Genomic DNA, 21,494 nt, shown 5'->3' with positions numbered 1-21,494 from the left:
TGTCAATAATTGCTTTAAATGTAAATGGATTAAGTACTCTAATCAATAGACAAATGGATAAAGAAGATGTACATATGTGCAATGGAATATTACTTGGCCATAAAAAGGAATGAGTTCTTACCATTTGTGGTACCACTAGAAGGTGTCAAGCTAAGTGAAACAGGTTGGACAAAGAAAGACAAATACCATATGATTCCTGTTTTATGTGGAATCTACAAAACAAACAAACAAATGAACAGAGAAGGCAAACACAAACTCATACATACAGAGAACAAACTGATGATTGCCAGATGTGGGGGGGATTGGAAGGCTGGGTGAAAAGGATTAAGAAGTACAAATTGGCAGTTACAAAATAGTCCTGGATGTAAGTACAGTTTAGGGAATATAGTTGATACTATTGTAATAACTATACATGATGTTAGGTGAGTACTGGACATACCAGGGGGATCACACTGTAAGTTAAATAAATGTCTAACCACTATGCGGTACACCTGAAACTTATATAATATTTAATGTCAACTGTAATTGAAAAGTAAGATAAAATTGTTTTTAATTTAGAATATCTTTTATGTAAAGATTTTTGAGGTAGGGAAAATCTGTATATGAGGACAAAATTCCCAGGTTATCTTAACTCAACTGGCACTGAATTAACAACCTATTTTCTCTCATCTGACTTAACTTAAAATAATTCAGGGTTATTACTAGCTTCTTTCACTTCCAAACATATGTCTTGATTGCCCAAGGAGATACAATATCTGATTAGTCCAAAGAAGGGCTTTTTCTCTTACATGTCACATAGTAAGCACCTGTAAATACATTAAGCGCTTATTCTGGCCAGGTGTTTTGCTAAGCATTCTATATTATTTATAAAAATATGATTGATTATCTAAATTTCATAGAATTTAAACTAAGGATGGATTAAATTAGGTAGTTTTTTTCTGTACATGGCAGAGAAAGGGGCATGCATCTTGTTGCGACCAGAATCATAGTCAGGAATTGGAACTATGAGGAATTCCCTGATGTAAGGAGCCGCTTGGCCTATGTTATTCCTGATTTGCAAACTCTAAGCATTATTAGCACAGAAACTATATCAGCACCAATCTCACCTCTTGCTCATAGTCATTCAAAAATCTAAGATTTTTGTTTATTTCTTTGTTGGATCTCATTCTTAGAAAAAGAAGACAATATATGCTTTAAAAGCCCTGTAGCCACTTGTATGATACAAACATTGCCCCAAAACAGAAGGCAGAATTCTACATATTTAGCAATAGGTTTTTTGGGTTTGTGGTTTTTTTTAAGTAAACACAGGGAAAGATATAAAATGAAAAAGTGTGTATTCTCAGTGTAGGCTAAACCCTCCACAGTGTATTGCTGCTTGCTTCAATTCTAGGTTAAAGGCATTCTACTAGTCAAACTTCAGACTGAAGCATTGTAACATTCAGGAGTATCCCTTTCCATTGGGAAAGTAGTACTGCTGTTATATTCTTTCCCAACTTCCTGGCCCGTTTGTCAAACTTCAGGCTGCAGCTGCACACAAGGCTCAGAGAAAGCTCATCTCCCAAAGGAAAAGCAAAGTTCTCAAGTACTTTAAAAACATAGCCCATCGTTTCCCCTTATCGTTCCCTTTTCTGTCTTTCTCTTGTGTCCAATATAGAGCCACTGAAACGGTGCCCAGAATGATGCTCGTTGACGTAACCTGGACCTCGGCCCCGAACACACAGCTTGGAAACACAGCCCTGCCACTGGGGGCCATTCCACCAGCATCAGTACCGCGTTAATTGGGAGAGGTCACGCTGTCCTCTCCCTCCACACTCTCATTCTCCCTGAGGGGCAGAGCGATTCCAATGAATGGCCCACCATGTCTAAGGGCACTCATTTTTTATGCTTGTTATCTTAAGGCCACTTTGCAATATAGAAGGACAGCGCAAGAGAATGCATTTATATCACTAACCTCCTGACCAGCTTTCCAGAGCAATCTTGGGACTGCAACTCTGAGCAGCCAACTCCTTCTCTCCCCATTACACATGGGCATATTCTAATTAGAGTCGCACTGCTCATTATGTTTTTATGGGTCTAAAAGATTCTGCTTAACAAGATGCTAAAAACATTTGAAAATGCTATCTTAAATACACAAATAAATTCCAAAATATCATAGAACTAACTAAAGAATCCTTTTTTCCCCCTCGGAGTTTTCATCTGCAAAGTAATAATAATAATAATGGTACAAAGACCTATTTGATATGTATTGCATTACCTTGATTAATCCAGGAATGAGCTTAGCTTTGCCTTTCATGTGGTAAGGATACTATCAATATGGTTTTCTTTTGTTTGTCAGTGAAAGAACAGGTTTTGATCACGTTCCCTGCCTCACCTGTGCTTAATGTTTAAGGGGAACCTTGCATGTACAACAATGGACTACCTTTTCAGCTAAGGGTATTTTGATTATTTATATGGTGAAACAAAAATGACAGTGGTGCTTGATATTTTACTTTCTTCACTTTCTAAGTGGCATCTGGCTGCTTGATCCCCAGAGACTAACATCCTCCGCATGACCTGACCCTCTCCCTGGGATGCAGGGCGACCAGGAAGTTAGAGAGATAAGGCCATGATATTTTATATTGTTTGGAATTTTTAATAAGGGTCACATATAACCCCTTTGCTATTATGGGAGAGTCTGGATTTCTTCTCATCTAATCCAAAAATTCTATAGCACTTAACAGCAGGCTATGTCCTTTTGAAGAAGGAAAAAGAAAAAGGTGAAGCCATTTCAGGGGATTAATTGGATAAGGTCTCCTAGTTCCTGTAACTCTCTGAAGAAATAAAAAACAAAAAAGCAAACTATGTATTATCTTAGTACTTTACTAAACTGAAAAAGCTGAAAGAAAACTAACAGGATGTTTGTTAAGGCAACATGCTAATTGTATTTTAAGTGAATAAGCCAATGGGCAGGTAGATGGGATGTTTATTCCTTTACCTCCTGCTATTTATTATCGTTGGTAAAGATTTTTTTTAACCTCTGCAAATGTCTTCAGCAGGAGGTAAAAAATAATGATTTGTGCCCTCTGGACATTGAAGAGGGATGGGGGCTCTGAAGGTGGAGCCCTTCTAGTCTGCAAAGTAACTTTCTTGAAACAGTTGATGGAAGAATAGGATCTTTATCCTTCATGGAAGGACCAGGTGAAACTAGAGGAGGGCAGTCAGAGTCCAAACAAGGGAAAGGCAATGAATGTCCTTTATTAAACTAACAAAGAAGGTTGTAAAAGGGATTGGAGAATATACCTGCTCTCCCTGCTCCACACACCTCCTCTATAAAGGACTAACAAAGTCCGACAATTTGAAGTTCAGAGGTTTGGCAAAGGGTACAAAATAGGACAAGTGTGCTGAGAGCCTCACAGCTATGCACCGATGACTAGATGATGCTGTTACCTTGTTCCACTCTTTTTAGAGGGCATTTTGACAATACTTATCAACGAACGTAGTGCTGCTACTTTCACAAGGAAATCCCACCTCTGGGAATTTGGCATACAGATATCTATTAATGTTTATTACAAGGCTACTTATAATAACAATAAATCTTTTAAAACCTCTAATATTAAAAATCAGGTTAAATAAATTATATTATTTTTCTGGAATACTCTGCATTCATTAAAATAAAATTGGAGTTTAAATAAATTTTGATATGCAACGATGTTTCCAATATACTGCTTATTGAAAAAATCTAATCCCTAGTGCCCTAAAGCATGTATTGAATATAATAAATTAACTTTTATTCATTTAGAATGGTGCTAACTATGTAACATCCTTGGAAAAACCGAGAAAACAGCCACTCAAATCATCTTCCGTAGGGCTTAATTTCCTTGTGGAACCCTGATTGAGAAAGGCTAATTTCAATTCACTATGCCAAGGTCATATTGTTATAGAATCTGAAGAATATCAGGTTGTTACTGAATTATTAATCTTTTTACATCTCATAAAATAAATGTATATACATATATATTTGTGTGCTGCTTAACAACAGGGGTACATTCTGAGAAATTCTTTGTTAAGCAGATTCCTCCTTGTGCAGACATTATAGAGTGCACTAACTCACACCTGGATGGCTTAGCCTACTACACACGCCTGGACCATATGGCACAACCTATTGCTCTGTAGGGGAGGAAAAATAATTTTCCCTCCACCCTTCTGAGTTTTTGGCTGAGACATCCCTGCAATAAAAGACAGGATAACAGGAGAAAAGCAAACACAAGTTTAATAACTTGTAAATCTCCCATATACACTGGAGAGAGCCAGGAAACTCAAGGAGAGAACTCAAAGTAGCTGCGGCCACCAAGGAAGCGACCACTATAAATACCATCTTTAGCTGAAGACGGGCGAAGATGTTGGGGAAGGGGAAAATCAGTTTTGGGGAGGTTACCAGGAAAAGCACAGAAAACAAGGGTAAGATTGCTATGCAGATTTAAGTCACTGTCTTACTCATAAATAAGAGTTTCTAGAGAAAAGGTGATCTCCCTCTTCTAAGGGTGACAGTCTTACAAATGGAGATTTCCCTTACAAATGGAAACATATTTTAGGTAGGGTAACTTCTGTTTGGTTTTGAGAGCTCCCGGGTGAACTGTATCTTAAAATTAGCCAGACTAAGACAATCCTTATGCCAAATAACCATATTTGGGTTGGCATATTCTGTTCTGCAGCAGCTCCTAGGCTACACATCAGTACGCGTGTTACCTCACTGAACATTATGGGCAATTACAACACAATGGTAAGCATTTGTGTGACGCGCTGTGCTGCCACACTGATGACTAGGATGTCACTAGGGACAGGAATATTCAGCTCTGTTATAATCTTATCTGTTGTGGTCCATAGTTGACCAAAACATTGTTATATGGCTCAGGACTTTATACAACACATTTAAAAACATATATCATAAAAAAAAGAAAAAGAAAAAAAGAGTAAATCTTCAATTATTGTACAAGCCAAAGCAATGTACAGTAGGCATTTCCTAAATTCATGAACTGGTAGCTGGAAAGACTCATCATAATTATTACTTGAGAACAACATGTACCTGAAACAGGTAGTCATTTCTCTGCAGGCTACAAGTAGAACTCATGATATTCTCTGGAGCCAACACAGGGACCCAGGTACAGATCCAAATTAGTCATAAAGAGAAAAACTCATAGTTTATTTTTCAATTTCATCATAGTGATAGGGGAGGATTTCTAATCTGATAGATAGACACTTGAATTAATCTGAAAGATAATCATACTATTTTGAAATTCTGAAATACATACAGGTTTAGAAATAGAGGGTTAAGTTTCTTATATAAGAATAGAGTTAAGTTTTTTTCTTTTCTAAGTTTCATTTCTCAGGCCAGTGCACCTGCATACTCCCTTTGATCCCAAACGAAGTGATTGAGGAGGTGATTCAGCTGCGGACAGTGTATACTGTACCAAGCCATCAAGCAGAACTGTCAAGCGTGATCAGGCCGACCCCACCAGGAGCCAAGATATCATCTCATCGCCTGATGACCAAGAACAATAACCGAGTTCTGCGAACCTCCAGGACTCCCAGCCTCACCCTAGCCCATTCCCCTTTATAATCCTGTCCACTGCACCTTGCTGCAAGACAGGTGTTGGATGCTTGTAAGCTCCCTGTCTTCTTGGTTGGCTGGTCTTCTCAGTAAGGCTTGTATGATTCAACCCTGCCTTCCTTATTGGACATTGCGACAGGCAGCCCCAGTCTACCCAGGGATTTCCCGTTAACAGTAGATTATTATTAATTCTGTTTAAACCATTATTCACAGTTGTCTGAATTTTAGAGCAGCCCATTATCATATGGTGAATGGATAACCAAACTGGCAACAATATTAAGACAATAGAATACTACTCAGCAATCAAAAGGAAAAATCTATGGACTCAGTAGCATGAATGAATATCAAAAATATCACTCCAAGTGTAAAAAGCCAGTCTCAAAAGATCTTTTTAAAAAGAAAACACAACACACATAATTTTATTGATTTCTAAGAGAAAGGGAGAGGGAGAGAGAAATAGAAACATCAATGATGAGAGAGAATCATTGATTGGCTGCCTCCTGCATGCCCCCTACTGGAGATCGAACCCACATTCCAGGCATGTGCCTTTGACTGTAATCGAACCCAGGGGGACCCTTCAGTCAGCAGGTCAATGCTTTATCCACTGAGCCAAACTGGCTAGGGCTCAAAACAGCTTTTGGTTCCTGTATGATTTCCTTTAAAAGAATTTATAGCAAAGACAAAATTTAAGAACAAAAGTAGATCAGTGGATGCCAAGGGGGAGGAAATTGGTTAAAAAGAAGCACTAGGGAATTTCTTGTGATCAAAATGTTCTATGTCATAATTTGGTTGTAATTATACAACTATATTCTTTATTTTCAAAACTCACTGAATTGTACATAAAATTGCTGATGTTCACTATTTGTTAATTATACTTTTTATAAAGTTAATTAAAAATAATCTATAATTGCCTGGCTGGCGTGGCCCGGTGGTTAAGCATTGACCTATGAACCAGGAGGTTATGGTTCAATTCCCTGTCAGGGCACATGTCTGGGTTTTGGGCTTGATCCTCAGTATGGGGCATGCAGGAGGCAGCCAATCAATGATTCTCTCTCATCATTGATGTTTCTATCTCTCTCTCTTTATCTTTCTCTCTGCACGCAATAAAAATATATACTTTTTAAAAATCTATATTTAAGTAGCTATACAAAATAGTTAAAGTATTAATGACTCAAATATTAATTTTCCATTTCAGAGCATTAATTGAAATTCCTAAATGAAGGCATTTTTAACTTTTTAAATTTACAGCAAGATTTATATTAAGCATTATTAAATAATTATATTGCTACATTTATTTTCTTGAAAGTAAAATAAAAAGAATATTATCTTCTGAAAAATAAAAACAAAATGAGTTATTTTAGTTCTGTTTGTTGGGCCAGCCTTATAAACTGGTTTAAGAAGATTAATTAGTAGTATCTATTGACTACTTAATACATCAACACTGTGTTAATGAGCATATGAAAGGTACAAAGATGCAAAGACTGTCTTAGCAGCCTATATCAAGGAGGAGAGATAAGATGCACAGATGAGTGGCTTGCAGTGGTGGAGTATGTGACAGGAATTAGACAAGAGCATGAAACTTGTTTATAGGCACTTAAGAATGCTGATAAGGGGTAGAGTAGAGAAGGCTACATCTTTCTTTCTTACTTAATAATAAAATGATAATGGGTGTATCTTCAAAATCACTAAGTTATGAAATATTTTCTACACAGCTGGCACTATTTAAACATTTTACATATATTATCTCATTGAATCTCTGAAACTATCACATACATGAAAACTTTTGAAAATAAGGAATTATTGTAAGAGCAAGCTATATTATTTCTCTAAGGTCACACTTCTGGAAAGTGACAGCGTTTAATCTTTCTAACCCAGAGTCCAAAAATATAAATCTTTGTTTTACTATGGTTGCAAATATCAAAAAAATTTCTATATGTGACACGGCACCAGAGTTAAGTTAGGGCTTTTCAAAATGCTGACACTCCGAGCTCAAAAGGTTCGCCATCACTGGTCTAATGAGATAGCTGAGCCTAGTCAGAATTGAACAACAGAGTTCTCTGTGTCCTAATAATTTAACCCATGTCCACGTGATTACAACATTTTTTAGGGAACCAAAATTATGGTCAGATGGCTTATAATGACAAATTAATTGATCACTTTTAAAATTGCAAAGTAAACATGCAAATATTGCAAAATTGTGGGTTTCATGAATTTAATAAAGGCAAATGTGGAACATGGCTGAGATCTTTAGAGCATAGTCACCAACAGAGAGCAAATCAAGTGACCAGTAACTACAAGCATGTGGATCATACATGCTTTGAGATGTAAGAATTAGAAATCAAACAATTAAGAAAGGCCTTGGGAAAACTGCTGAACTCAGATATTTTGGGGACAATTACTTTTTGTTATCTTGGCGCAAAAGTTGAAGCAGGGAGTGTCATATTATCGTACCATTTTGTAGGAAAAGGGGTGCAAAACTACTTCTTGAGTTGTTTTTTCTCAATTACAGTTATTCAATCATTTTTAAGTTATGAGGTTTAGATTTTGTGATGTAAAATTTCATTTTTTAAGAAAAAAAAATATCAACCGAATGCTTTGTTTTCATCTTTGTAAAATTTTGGTTCCCATTTTATAGAGGTCTGTTCCATGAGAATAATTTCTGGTACCAACTATTCTAGGATGAGGGAACCCCGAAGAGAGCAATGATACCTGGTGCCCTTTCACTTCACTGTCTGGCTTTATTTTTCTCTTCGCTGACCCCTCTCCCATCGCAAACCCTCAGATTCACATTTCCAAGTGCCGCTCATCTTGTAATTGCCTTGTCAATTTGACAGCAACTAATACCTGCCAACTGGTGATTAATCTTAGCAGCTAATAATTGAAGGTGTCACCTTTCTCACAAGCATTTTAAAGAGGATTCTTGAAGATAAGTCTTCAAGAAAAATTGAATTTAATACTTACTATCCTCTAAGCATCAGGCTAATTGCTTTACATAAATGATCTCTTCATTCTTACAACAGTCCTGAGAGGTAGTTTTTATTGCTCTTTCTTTACAGCAAAGATCAGGCTTAATTTAACCAACAAAGCCAATTAAGTGTCAGACTCAGGATAGGGATCCCTGGCTCTCGGAGTGGAAATTCCAGGTGAAATATTGTGAATAGTTTAGTATACTATTTAGAAGCAGAGACTATCTAGTATCCCTCATCCCATTCACATTGTTTCAGGGACCACCTACTTGTATCCTCTGGATCTGTTTACTTATACAGGACCCGGTTCTACAGTGGATTTGAGGCTGGCGTACCTGTCTACCTGCTTTACATAAGGTTGAGGTAAAAAATATTTCACTCTAAAGAAAACAAAAATTCTATTTTTTTTAGTATAATGCCGGGAGCCGGTCCATGCTTGCTGTTTCAAGGGACCTGGCATATATGGCATACTGTTCTTAATATGTTTGCTCACCTTCTTGGCACTATGTGTTTTAACCAAGGTCTCTGAGAAAGGTTGTTTCCCCAGGTAGGGATTTTCCCCTGAAGTTAGGGAGGGAATAAAACCTCTTAACTAAGTGCCAGGCAGGTAATTAATCACTTTAACTATGAACAATCATGCTTAAGCTACATAATCTTTACTCCCTGGAATGGAGATAAGAAACGCCCTAACCTTTGGAATAGAGATTGATAGGATTGGAATCAACTGGTATAAATACAGATGTAACAAGACAGAACTCAGAAGACAGAAGGAAGAGAGACAGAACCTAGGCACAGAACCTACACAGAATGTTCTCTAGAGACAGAAGAACTTCGCTGCAGAGAACATGGCAAAAGATCCTGGACCGAAACTGGCCTCAGAACCTAGAGACAGAACCTAGCGAGAGAACATGGCAAAAGATCCTGGACAGAACCTGGCTACAGAACTTGGTTGGAGAACCTAGACAGAACCTGGCTGAAGAACCTGGCTACAGAACATGGCTACAGAACCTGGCTGGAGAACCTGGAGAACCTAGCAAGAGAACATGGACACAGAACCTGGCTGGAGATCCTAACCAGAACTTCGCTAGAGATCCAGACCAGAACGTGGCTGGAGATCCTGGCTGGAGATCCTGGCTAGGCTGCTGATCAACTGAACACTGTCTTCGTGTCATTCCTTCTCCGCCGACTCCGTCCACACCTTTGGGGACCCCTGGACCTGCTGGGGTTGGACCCCAGCAGTATAAAATGTCTCAGCTGAGTGTTATAGCTTATAAATGAAACCTGAATGCCTCCTTAGCTCTATTTTAACCAGTACTTCACAGAGGAGGAGTCCCAGGGCTATGGGCAATGAAGGGTTACTAAGGTTTAGCATCTGGGACAGGACCAGGGTTATTAGTTCTGCAGTGTCCATTCCTGTTTTGAGTATTTTTCTAAATTGAAAAAAAATGATATATTAGAGATTTACAATGAGGAATTATGAAAGAGACAACCAAGTTCAATATACTGTATTTGCAGTGTGTTAAAGCACAGAAGATTTGCTATATAGATCAGTATACAGTCTACTATATTCAATGATGGCTCAAAATATATATGCAGAAATAAAATGTTTCATCTGTACATTTTCACATAATGCCCTTAATCCAGTTCTCTTGGTTCTTACTATATAACCAAATATTATGGTTTTATTCTCCTTTACCATTTTGAGACCAGTATCCATTCAGCACTAACTAGTATTCCCCATGACTAGCACTAACTAGTATTTACCATCATTCAGTGATTGAAGGAGTGATGGTAAAGGGACTGGTTGGCTTGCAGAGCATGTTTCAGAGAGCTGGATGGACCTGTGCCTATGGTTTTTAATTTGTAGGGAATCAGATGTATCAAAGACTGGGAATCTCCTTTGCTTGGGATTCAATACTACATAACTTCACAAGATCACCAAGGCAAAACATACTTGGCTGTTAGAATTCAGAACAGTTTAAGTAAATTAGGTGTCTGGTCAGTAGAATTTTAAAAAATGATAAAATATTTTTGAAATCTGTTCCTTATATTTTATGCTTTATCTCTGGCAATGAGTTGCTTTATGTGTTTCTCCTATTTATTGTCAAGTTTGTTGAAACAGCTTTTGCATCTTTTATGCTCTTTTTGTACCTTCTTCTCTGCAAATAACAGAGATGCCAAAGAGTAATTCTGGCTATTTCCTCTTGAGGGTATAACCACAACCTTAGAGCATCTGGTGTCCTGAGCATCTATGAGATGCATTAACCTTTCAGGCTTCTAGAGCTTTTTGAGAACTACAGTAATACTATCCTTAGTCCATGAATCATTAACTTAAACGTACAACCATTTGGAGGAAAAAAAATGTAAGTTGTAGATATCAGTAATTTCAATGTAGATTTGAAATATCCCTACACTATACCACATAAATGCCCAAATTCTTCTAGTAAATGGAAGTTATTTAAATTGGTTGGTATCATAGAAACTAAACAACTAGTTCTTTTTCCCTCCACTATTTAGTACAGAAATAAAAGTATATGCTGTTCTTACCGTAAGCAGTGTCCCTGAGAAATCCCTACCAACCTTATGTTGATTATGCCTAAAGTTATAATCTTTTGCTCAGATCCCTTTTCTAGACTTCAGATGTATCTATTCAATTTTCTGTCATAACAATAGGTATCCATAATTCAACTAGTCTTATTTTGTCCTAAATGAACTTTATTTCTTAGTTAATAGGAAATAGTCACAGAGCCATAAACTTGAGTTCCTTTTCTTCTTCAAATTCTATTTGGCAATGAATAAATAGATCAATTAATTACCAAGAGCAATAATATTTAAAGTGATCAAATGATGTCATATAGCCACATTATGATTTTATGTATAATTTCTAAAATAACAGAAATAAAACATATAATTTTGAAATGAGTAGAAAGAAAAAATGCAATTAAAAAACCTTCTGTTATTTAAAAAATGATAATGAATATGAAAAGAGGGCAAATGAATTATAGAAAAAAACAGGATTACTAGTTCAAATTACGATAGTAGAAATCAATATAAATAGCCTAAACTCATTAGTTAATAGAGAATAGGCACTCAGTAAACATTTATTGAATAAAAAAATAAGTAAAACATTTGATATAGTAATAAAATAAGCATTATTTTAGAAAAGTCAATAATTCCATTGTTAAAAAAAGTTTTGTTTGTATTAATGCTATAAAACTTTTAGTAAAGCTTTTACTAAAATGCACATTTTATGGTACAAATACATCAAAGATTGAAATCCTGGTTCCATCACTTGTTAAGTATGAGAGCTTAATTGTTTTATTTAATCTTTCTAAAGCTTAAATTCTTCATCAATACAACAGGCATAACAATAATCTCTAACTCTCATATATTTTTTCAAGAATTACATAGCATACTAATTGTGAAAATGTGATTATTATATTGTACAGTGGTATAATCATATATTTTTTACTAGAACATAATACTTTGTACAAAAATTTTAAGTCCCACTTTAATGTGTTTCTTAGATTTATGTTTCTGCACAAAATAGGACCAGAACATGTTTAAAGTCAAATGTAGTTACTAACTTCTTTTTTTAAAAGTATCTGTGGTGATAACCTCTAAACCATAAAATAATGCTTTACATGGTTATAGGTTTTATGGGGATTGTTTGTACATTTCCACACAGATATTCTTTACAGTATAACCTTGAATTTCAAAATCACTAAACTGACAGAGGTGTTTTTTAGCAACAAAAATAATCTTGAGCAGATGTGATTAATACTTTAGAAAAATATGTTTATTTCCTGGTAGATGAATAAGTGCTTCAGTATATAATCAAGATGCCTTCATTCACAGATGTTACTGACAGGAATTAAAAAGATCTCTTGGGAAGTAAACAGGAGAACTTAGCAAATAAGGCAATTCTAGCTTTTGCTTTTATTCACAGAAAAATATTCACTTTATACATCCATTTGAGATAATGAGAAAATAGATTTGGGGGCAATTTCTGAATATTATTTAATATTCTCTGATGTATAAACTATTTATAATTTCACATAGTTACCTCTGAATCATAGTAGCTGTTATACTTTGAAATTGTAATATTTGAATGTGATATTGGGTGATCCAAATATTTGTCATAAATATGGGTTGCAATAAACTGATAGCAGGAGGCTGACAGGAACTATCTAAAACCCTATAAAACTTAACTGTTAGAATCAGCACATTCAGTCAGTTCTTTAACATGCAGTAAGTGAATACCTACTAAGTGTCAAGAACTGTGCTAAGCATTGGGGATATAAATAAGTTGTGGCAAGTTTTGTACCCATGAAGAATTTATAATCTGCCCAGCCAGTGTTGCTCAGTGGCTGAGTGTCAACCTATGAATCAGGAGGTCACAGTTCAGTTCCTGGTCAGGGCACATGTCCAGGTTGCAGGCTCCATTCCCAGGGTGGGGCATACAGGAAGCAGCCTATCAATGATTCTTTCTCATTGATATTTTCATCTCTCACTCCCTCTACCTTCCTCTCTGAAATAATGAATTTATACATTTTTAATTTACTAGGGGAGATAAAAATATTAGTAAACTTTTATTTCCAACACTTTACTTCACATAATAAAATTCTGATAAAATAAGATAAACTAATTATGACTTGAAAGAAGGAAATAAAACAAAAGTGGGAAACAAAATAAAATAATGCAACAGTTAAATAGGTATGTGATGATAAGATGGTGAGCTATATGACTATTTAGATGAGACAGAAATCTGGATCTTAGATTTCTAGTATGTACATGTTATTTGCTCATTTCACAAAATACAATCTCACCTCACCAAATCAAAGGCCATTTTGAGGTCATAGCTAATAGGTGCCACAGCAGGTATCAAACCCAATTCTCTCTCACTGAGTAGTCCTTGATTATGTGGAGGAAGGGAAGTAATGTTGCATGATGTTACGAATGATCCAGAAGGAAATAAACAATCTCTGGTAAAGATGCAGAAGAGGGAATTACTGAAGTGACTTCTTTAGCTAGGTAAAAAGAAGAAGGAGAAGGAGGAGGAGAAGGAGGAGGAGAAGGAGAAGGAGGAGGGGGAGGCGGAGGAGGAGGAGGAAGAGGAGAAGAAAAAGAACTACAGCCCACAAGTTTAGGAATTACCCCTAGAAGCACAATAATGTCTCTATATTTAAAAAGGGAAGCCTGTCAGTACAGAAGCTAATGAGTGTGTGATTTGGTGAAGAAGGTTGTGGGCTGTGGACATTATCTTCTAATTGCTTTCCTTTCACAATGAAATGGTTATCAGCTGAGAGAGTGGATGGAGAAAAATCCTCAAGGAATAAAGGGAATGAGCAGAGTGTGTTGATGGCCGCAACAAGGAAGAGTAGAGTCTGATGGCTTGAAATTCAAAACTGAGGGTTTGCAAAGAGGAATATGAGAGAATGGGCAATGAGGAGAGAGGAGATATATACGTTCTAAACTCATAATGTACATACAATTTGGGAGAATAAACAGCCATAACTTTAAAAGGCTGCGGGAAAGCTTCAGGGAATATAAAAGTTTCAACTGGAGCCAGAATCTTGAAGGGATATTCAACAAAGATAATGATGTGTAGGATTTGGCTGATCAGGCTAACTACTCATCTGGTAAGTGTTAGACATTGGCCTGCATGCTGAGCTATATTGGGTCATCACATCTCCCCCAAAAGTTTGTTGTGATAACACTGACGTTTGAGTAGATAATCTGACATAACAATGAGTAATTAGTAGAATACAACCTGTCCTGCAATCTTAAATTATATAATCAGTCTAATATTTCTTATGACTTATTTACAATAGCAATCATCTGGCTTTCTCTTAGAGTCTCAACCTGAGATCACATTTTAATTTAATCAATTATTAATACATATTTTTATCTTACATTTATCATGTATGTAATCCATTATATATTTCTTTCCCACTGGAAAGCTTTTCTATATAGTCTTCTTTGCAAATTGGATAATCGGTATGTTTATATGTAGGCTTGCAGTTTTATTTCTTATATCATCCTCTGCCATTTAACTTCTTTTTAAAACATGTTCCAGCAGCCTTGCAATATAAATTATATCTCAGAAAATCTTGCTTTTTCCCACATGAATCACTTAATGTTGTTAATGCCTATAAGTCTGCCAATGAATACTTCCATCCTCTATGGGGCCTATTGGTTTCTCCTCTTCCTCAGCCTCCTTTATATCCATAGTAATTATTCATCTAACACTGCTTTTCAAACAAAATCTGTCTAATAACCCATTAGACATGACGTTTATTAATGCTATAGGATTCTCCTAAACTTGTTAAAATTATTTTCTTATCTATAAAAAGAAAGTTAAAACACATTGTCTTGAAAGAATCTAGATCTCAAATCACATGCAGGTGATACTAGATATTTTTACTGAAAAGTCTCCAGTAAAAATCATGGAAGGAATAGAGTAACTGAAATGACATGTAAGATTTAAGTAAGTACAACTCAGAAATTATTACTACTAATAATTTCAAAACAAAGTTATTTCAAATGTTTTCCTTTTGAAATATAATGTACTTTTCTTTCCATTAAAAATATTAGGAGGAGGATCAGGTAAAGGTGAGAAACCCTTAAGAAAATTGGACAAGGTCCTATTGTAATTTATGATAAGAATTATCTATGGTGAGACAAAATTGGACCCTTTTTTTAGACTAATAGTACAACCTAAAAACATGTGTGGCTTTCACACTAAAAAAAAAAGAAGAAAAAATTATTGAAATGCCAGGACCCTCAATTCTGTTTCCAATTGTTCACTCTAAGGTCTTCATTATTTCTCAGATAGAAATAGACACTGATTCTCTCTCTTTCTCTCTCAGATGCTGGACACTGTTAAATTGTATTATAGGAAAACTATACGGAGGCACAAACAGGAACTCAGTTTAAATTATAGGACTCAAACAAAATGAGTATAATTGGCTTTGAGTTGGCCAAAGGGACTAAAATTAACCTGAGCACAATTTACTATTATGTTACTCCAAACTCCATAAAGTACTTACCTATCCATGACTTTCACAAGAGCTTCAGTAGCCAAAAAATGATAAGTATACTATAATTTTGTTTGAAACTCATAAAAATATGTCCTAGCAGTTTTTGTTTCAGTGTGATAAATACCATACACAACCCAGTGTCCAGCTTATCTTCCGAAACAAGACGCACACTGGTATTCAGTTAACTCGACTCTGACACTCCAAACAATTGTGAAAGCTTTTTACTCTCCCAGCTTATCACTTCCCTTGTGCTCCAGGCAATATATTCCTCACTGGTGGCAGGTAGAGACATAACTACAACAGTCTGAAGTGAGAATGGCAATAAAACAATGTCATCACAGGAGCTCAGTCTCTTGTCCGGTGATATTTACAGTGTATGATCTTTAATTACACGCCCGGAACTCTGAAACATTTCAAGAAAACCATGCACATTTCACCTAGGAGGTTCCCCAGTCAATGCACCCTCTAAAGGGTGATCATGTAGTGAAGTAGAGCAGCAACAATAGAGAATGGATCCTACTGTACCTGGTGAATGAGGCGGAGGCGAGCACAGCAGAACAACCCCCTGGCCTTCCCTCACAGAGACTGCACTTCTCGTCCGGCCACTAAAATTCCCCAGATCTGTCAACATAACACAGCATTTAGACACAGGGCATAAAGGAGTGTAAAGAGTTACTACTTTTGTAACTTGTACTTACTTTTCTCTCCTATCCAGACAGGGTTTCTCCTTGTTTGTTAAGTAGTGATAGGAGGGCCTTAAAAAGAAATCTATACCAGCCCATTTTAAGTACCATGATTTTCAGACTGTATGCACACTCTTTATCTATAGTGCATACAAGTTGCCAGTACAAGAAGAAATTAGATAGTCATTTATAACACACAATATCTTTCTTTTATTTCTTTATAATATTTCCTACGTACTGATTTTTCTACTGCCAATAAAACCCCTTCATGCATAGCGAGAAGAGAAATAGAAGTGGTTAGGGGTACCTGCTGTCCAACCACATGCCTCATGATATGTCAAGCTGGGAACCGTGTGTAAAACCAAGCATGCATTTGTCAAATTAGAGACTTTTGCTCTAGCAAAACATAATGAGGCTATAAAATGTTTTTTTTTCTATAAATGTGAGTGAATCAGTCATGTTACTTTCATTTTATAGAAGCCTGGAATGGCCTTATGAATTAATTACACTCATCTATTTTGATTATGCTGGGAGTATTACAGCTATCAAAACATGTATAGATCTGAAGGATTATAGCATTGATTGGGGTTCAATTGCCTTCCCTTAAATTATGTGACATTTCCACAATTTTGAATACTTTCCTAAAAATAAAGTCACCGAAAAAAGAATTATGTGTAATATTTTCATTTCTCATATTGTTTATTAACACATTCATAGTTCAGTACATATGTACCTTTCCCATTTCTTGGGCTAGATTGATCAAAGACATGATTTGTAGAATAGTTTCTTAGAAATGGTAGGAATTCAGTATTTTCATAAATAAACATTGTCCCAGAATTCTCAGTCTGTAAAAACATGTTCCCATGGTGAGAAATGCTTGTGGAAAATGTTCTGCCTTTCCTTCCATTATTCATCAATTATAAAAGAGACTTTCTTAAACTTTTTATATTTCATGATAAAAATAGTATATTTTAGATTAATACAATGCAGACCCTCAAATTTAATCTTTGTTAATCTGACAAATGATTAAACCAAGCAGTCAAGAAAAATATAATAAGTGGATAGGAAGGAGATAAATCATTAACTTCAATATCCTAAGAACGATTCTAACCTTACTTTTGTGAGAGATGGTTAACAATTTACTGATATGCTGAATTTATAATAGAATAATCTTAAATACATTCAAAATCATAAAGGACTAATAAATAGTAATGGCAGAATGACAAATAAATCGTCAAAGAGGTATTCATTATTAAAAAAAGTGTTTAGCATTTTACACATAATTCTGTGTTTTATTATAAATATTTATGTGTTTCTCCAAGTGGCAAGAGAGCATTGTCCTAGTTCTATTTTTTTTTTTTTTTGGTGGTTGTTGTTTTCATTTGAAAACATACACACTAACTTCTAGTAAAAATCAAGTTCATCCATTTTCAGATGTTAAATTCTTAGAGATAGAAGTTTTATTTTTTTCCAAAAAGTGATCTCAATATGAAAACAAGGCATGGCATGGTTTCTAAGTCGACTTGCTTTGATTCTACTACACACAGTGCAGGAGCCACACGGTAAGGCATGGTTGCAGCAGGGCTGTAACATCTCTTTAGAGAATATATGGTTTTACTTTCTCCTTTTCATCTTCATTGAATTTATAAACTCTGGAAAGCTATTTGGATATCAATTTAATTCTATTTCATAAATGGTTTCTGAAAAGTATAAGAGTAGCTTCTAACACATTTACCACTACAACTTTATATTATGCTTCTTATGACATTTCTAATCAACCTATCATAGTTAAAAAGGACCTTTTAATAGAAAACAGTACTAAATTAATGCCTGTTCCTGAGAAATTCAAGTATAGGCATGGGCTAGAAAACAGACACAAAGCAGAAAAGAAAATTATGGAATTGTTATGACCTGAATTGTGTTTTGAGATCAAAATGACCCAAAAGATAACATTCATCTATAATTACATTATTTTGTATCACCTGTTAACACAGGTACAATTCAACATGTCCTCATGGAACTGTCTCTGTGTCATTATTTCCTAGGTATTATAGCACCAGCTGTACAAAGATAAGTTGATTATTTCAATTGTTAATAACTCATTTTTATATTTCATAAAGACATATAGAGAACACTGAAAAGAGGTCTGCATTTTTATGGAGAGTGTGCTTTTATAATTTAAATCCTTCTGCCTACAAAAAAAGTGAAATGTTTTTGTAATGTGAAAGTGGTCCTTGTGTCACTTAAGATTCTGCTTAATCTGAGGCAGAATGATTTGTGGGGAAATTTCTTGGTTGGAGTGGGGATGGCAACTAGAGAGTGCAATCTGAGTGAAAATACAGCTGGTTGTTTTTATCTCATTGCAAACAGAAAGCAGCTAATCTCTTGGGAGGTATTCATCAGAGAACTTGGAGTGCTTATCACATTATTAATAGATATACATGCTGATATATCAAGGAGAGAAAGGAAGCAAAAGATTCCGGTTTAAAATATGAACTGAAATAAACATTTTTCTGGACTTACTATAAAGGGTATGGACAAATACATAAGCAATAGGCTGGAAGAGAAAGTTTGTGGTCAAGACTCACAGGGCCCTGGGCTGTGTCCAAGTTCAGAAGCTCATGCACTTTAATGGTGGAGCTTTAACCAGAACTGCAGATGACAAAATTATTACACCTATTCATCCCTGATAAACCATGCGAAGAAAAAGAGGTGTGCAAATTAATGATGGAATTGAGAGCTTCCCATGACAGAATGTAGATTTAGGATGTGGGATTTGAAGCTCGTTGACAAGATGGGAGACAAATTTCTTCAATTCATTTAACAAAATTTCATCAGTGCAAACTTCACACCGAACACTAAGATAGGTCCTGGGGATACAGAAAAGCTGCAGAGAAAAGATATAGATATATGAGCTAATCATCCGTACTTGGGACAAATGTCCAAAGACCCAGCTCAGAGGAGTCTGCGCCACTGAATAGATGCATGAGCCCAAAGCATCATAGCTTCTCACTGTCACAGTCATACTTATGAGTTGCCGGTGCATGCCATATGCCATGCACATTTCCCATGCAGATGCTTTTGCTATTCTGTTAAAGGTAAGCTACAAGCACACCGATATACCAACTCTCTCTCCCTCTCTCTCTCTCTCTCTCTCTCTCTCTCTCTCTCTCTCTCTCTCTCTCTCTCTTACACGCACACACACACAAACACACACACACACACTTTTTAGGTTTCTTCTTTCCTTTTCTCTTCCCTCCCTCCCTCCCTCCCTCCCTCCCTTCCTTCCTTCCTTCCTTCCTTCCTTCCTTCCTTTCCGCCTTCCTGCCTTCCTTTCTTCCCTCCTTTCTGCATGCCTTCTTGACTCCTTTCTTTACTTCCCTGCATTATTCCACAGAGTATTGAGTCAGCTTAAAATATATATGTATACAATACAAAAAGAAAAACAGGCAGTTGACAAATTCCAAGTGAAGTAGAGTGTGCGTGGTAAGAATACTCTATATAGGGTAAGATAAGCTCTTAAGAATATATGTCACATACATTTGTAAATTATTAGAAGTTGACAATAAATTTGATGCTAAACTTAAAAAGACCAAAACAATTATTTAAAACATTTGCTATGTCATCTGTGATGAGATATCACACCACTTTTAAAAAAATATTACTTATAGCCTAGCCAGCATGGCTCAGTGGTTGAACATTGACCTATGAACCAGGAGGTCACTGCTGGATTCCTGGTCAGGGCACATACCTGGGTTTTGGGTTCAATCCCCTGTTGGGGGCATTCAGGAAGAGGCAGCCAATCAAGGATTCTCTCTCATCATTGATGTTTCTAACTCTCTCTCCCTCTCCATTCCTCTCTGAAATCAATAAAAATATATTTACAAAAATACTTTCCATCTATTACATGAAGATAAAAATTGAATGAAGATACAGCTGGACATGTGGTGAGGTAAATATACAAGATATAATGACAAGTTATAATGAAAATTACTTCATTCCCATGGTTATTTATGACAGGTCAGATGAATAATCTCTTACTATGGCTTGCCATTTTCACTTTACATATTTTTAAACATGAATCATCCAGTCAAATGGGTTTTCAATTAAGAGGAAATTAAAGCATGCTAGTATAAGTTTGCCTTGAAAGAGAAAATTTTATCTACATTATAAGTAAAACAGTAAATTGTAATTGCTCTTGTAAAAAGATAAATTATCCAAAGAGTGTGAAAAAAATGTTTTTGATCTTAGGTCTTTTCTTTGGTATCTTGATATGCATTACAAAAAGCTATTTCAACTGTGAATAACATATGTCCTGAAGTAATTTCAAATGTGAAAGTTGTATATAAACTTGTTTAACTAATGTGACAATAGTCTATGAATCCAGGCAGGGGTTGTAGACATTTGACTTAACTTTTTATACTGTGGATAAGCGATTTCATTAAAAAAAAAAATTGCTTCCTTCTATTTTTTTTCCAAACTAAGATCAGTGTTAAATTCATTAAAGTATCAGGAAATTATAAGGCCAAGCATTGGAAAGAAAAATATAATAGAAATAATATAGCACTTATTAAGATTTTGAATATTATAGGCCCATAAAATTGGGGGAAGGGTGTTTTTTAGTTAAACCAATTCATTTAGTATATAAATCACTAAAACTCAGAGATCTTATTTTTGTCTGTAAAGCTTTTGGGCCTATCTGTCTTTTTTAGCTATTTTACTTTTTATAATATCTTATTAGATAATTACTTCCTTGCCTACAGCCATGATTTATTTCCCATTTCTCCCTCCATTTTATTCCCCTGGCACAATTTCAAGCTTGTTAAATTGAACTAGCTAGCTATTTTCCTCTGGGAAAGGGAATGGGGATGGAGAAAAACATCAACAATGATGACAAGTTTTGCTAAATTCACGATCATGAACCTCAGGCAGGCCCTTTGTACAAAAACCTATGAACCCTGGCAGAGTTTCTATACATTTGATTTAACTTTTATGGAGTCCATTCTGTCTCACTACTTTAGACAATACTTTTACAACAACCCTCTTTCAAAACAAACTCCTACTTCTTCCCCCACTTCTCCCTCTCCCCTGTCCCGCCAATTCCTGGAGAAACGTAAGTAATCTAAAATCCACTTACATATACTCCACCTACGGAGTACCCTGCAATATATGCCTATAATTCCCATTCAATGAAGGACTTGTTCCAGCTGTTGGG

At 35.7% G+C, this 21,494-nt stretch overlaps 1 protein-coding gene across 1 annotated transcript in view; it reads right to left on the bottom strand.

Moving 5' to 3' along the window:
• The window catches only part of CNTN5 (contactin 5), a 1,066,495-nt gene that overhangs the window by 338,501 nt on the left and 706,500 nt on the right, over positions 1–21,494 (bottom strand). Inside the window, exon 7 of the mRNA XM_081099170.1 lies at positions 16,122–16,217. Within this exon, the coding sequence (XP_080955296.1) occupies positions 16,122–16,217 (96 nt within the window). The remainder of the gene's footprint in view (positions 1–16,121; positions 16,218–21,494) is intronic.

Source organism: Myotis nattereri (assembly GCF_964212035.1).
Source record: "Myotis nattereri genome assembly, chromosome: 9".
Lineage (NCBI taxonomy): Eukaryota > Metazoa > Chordata > Mammalia > Chiroptera > Vespertilionidae > Myotis > Myotis nattereri.
This window is presented reverse-complemented; position numbering and strand designations above follow the sequence as displayed.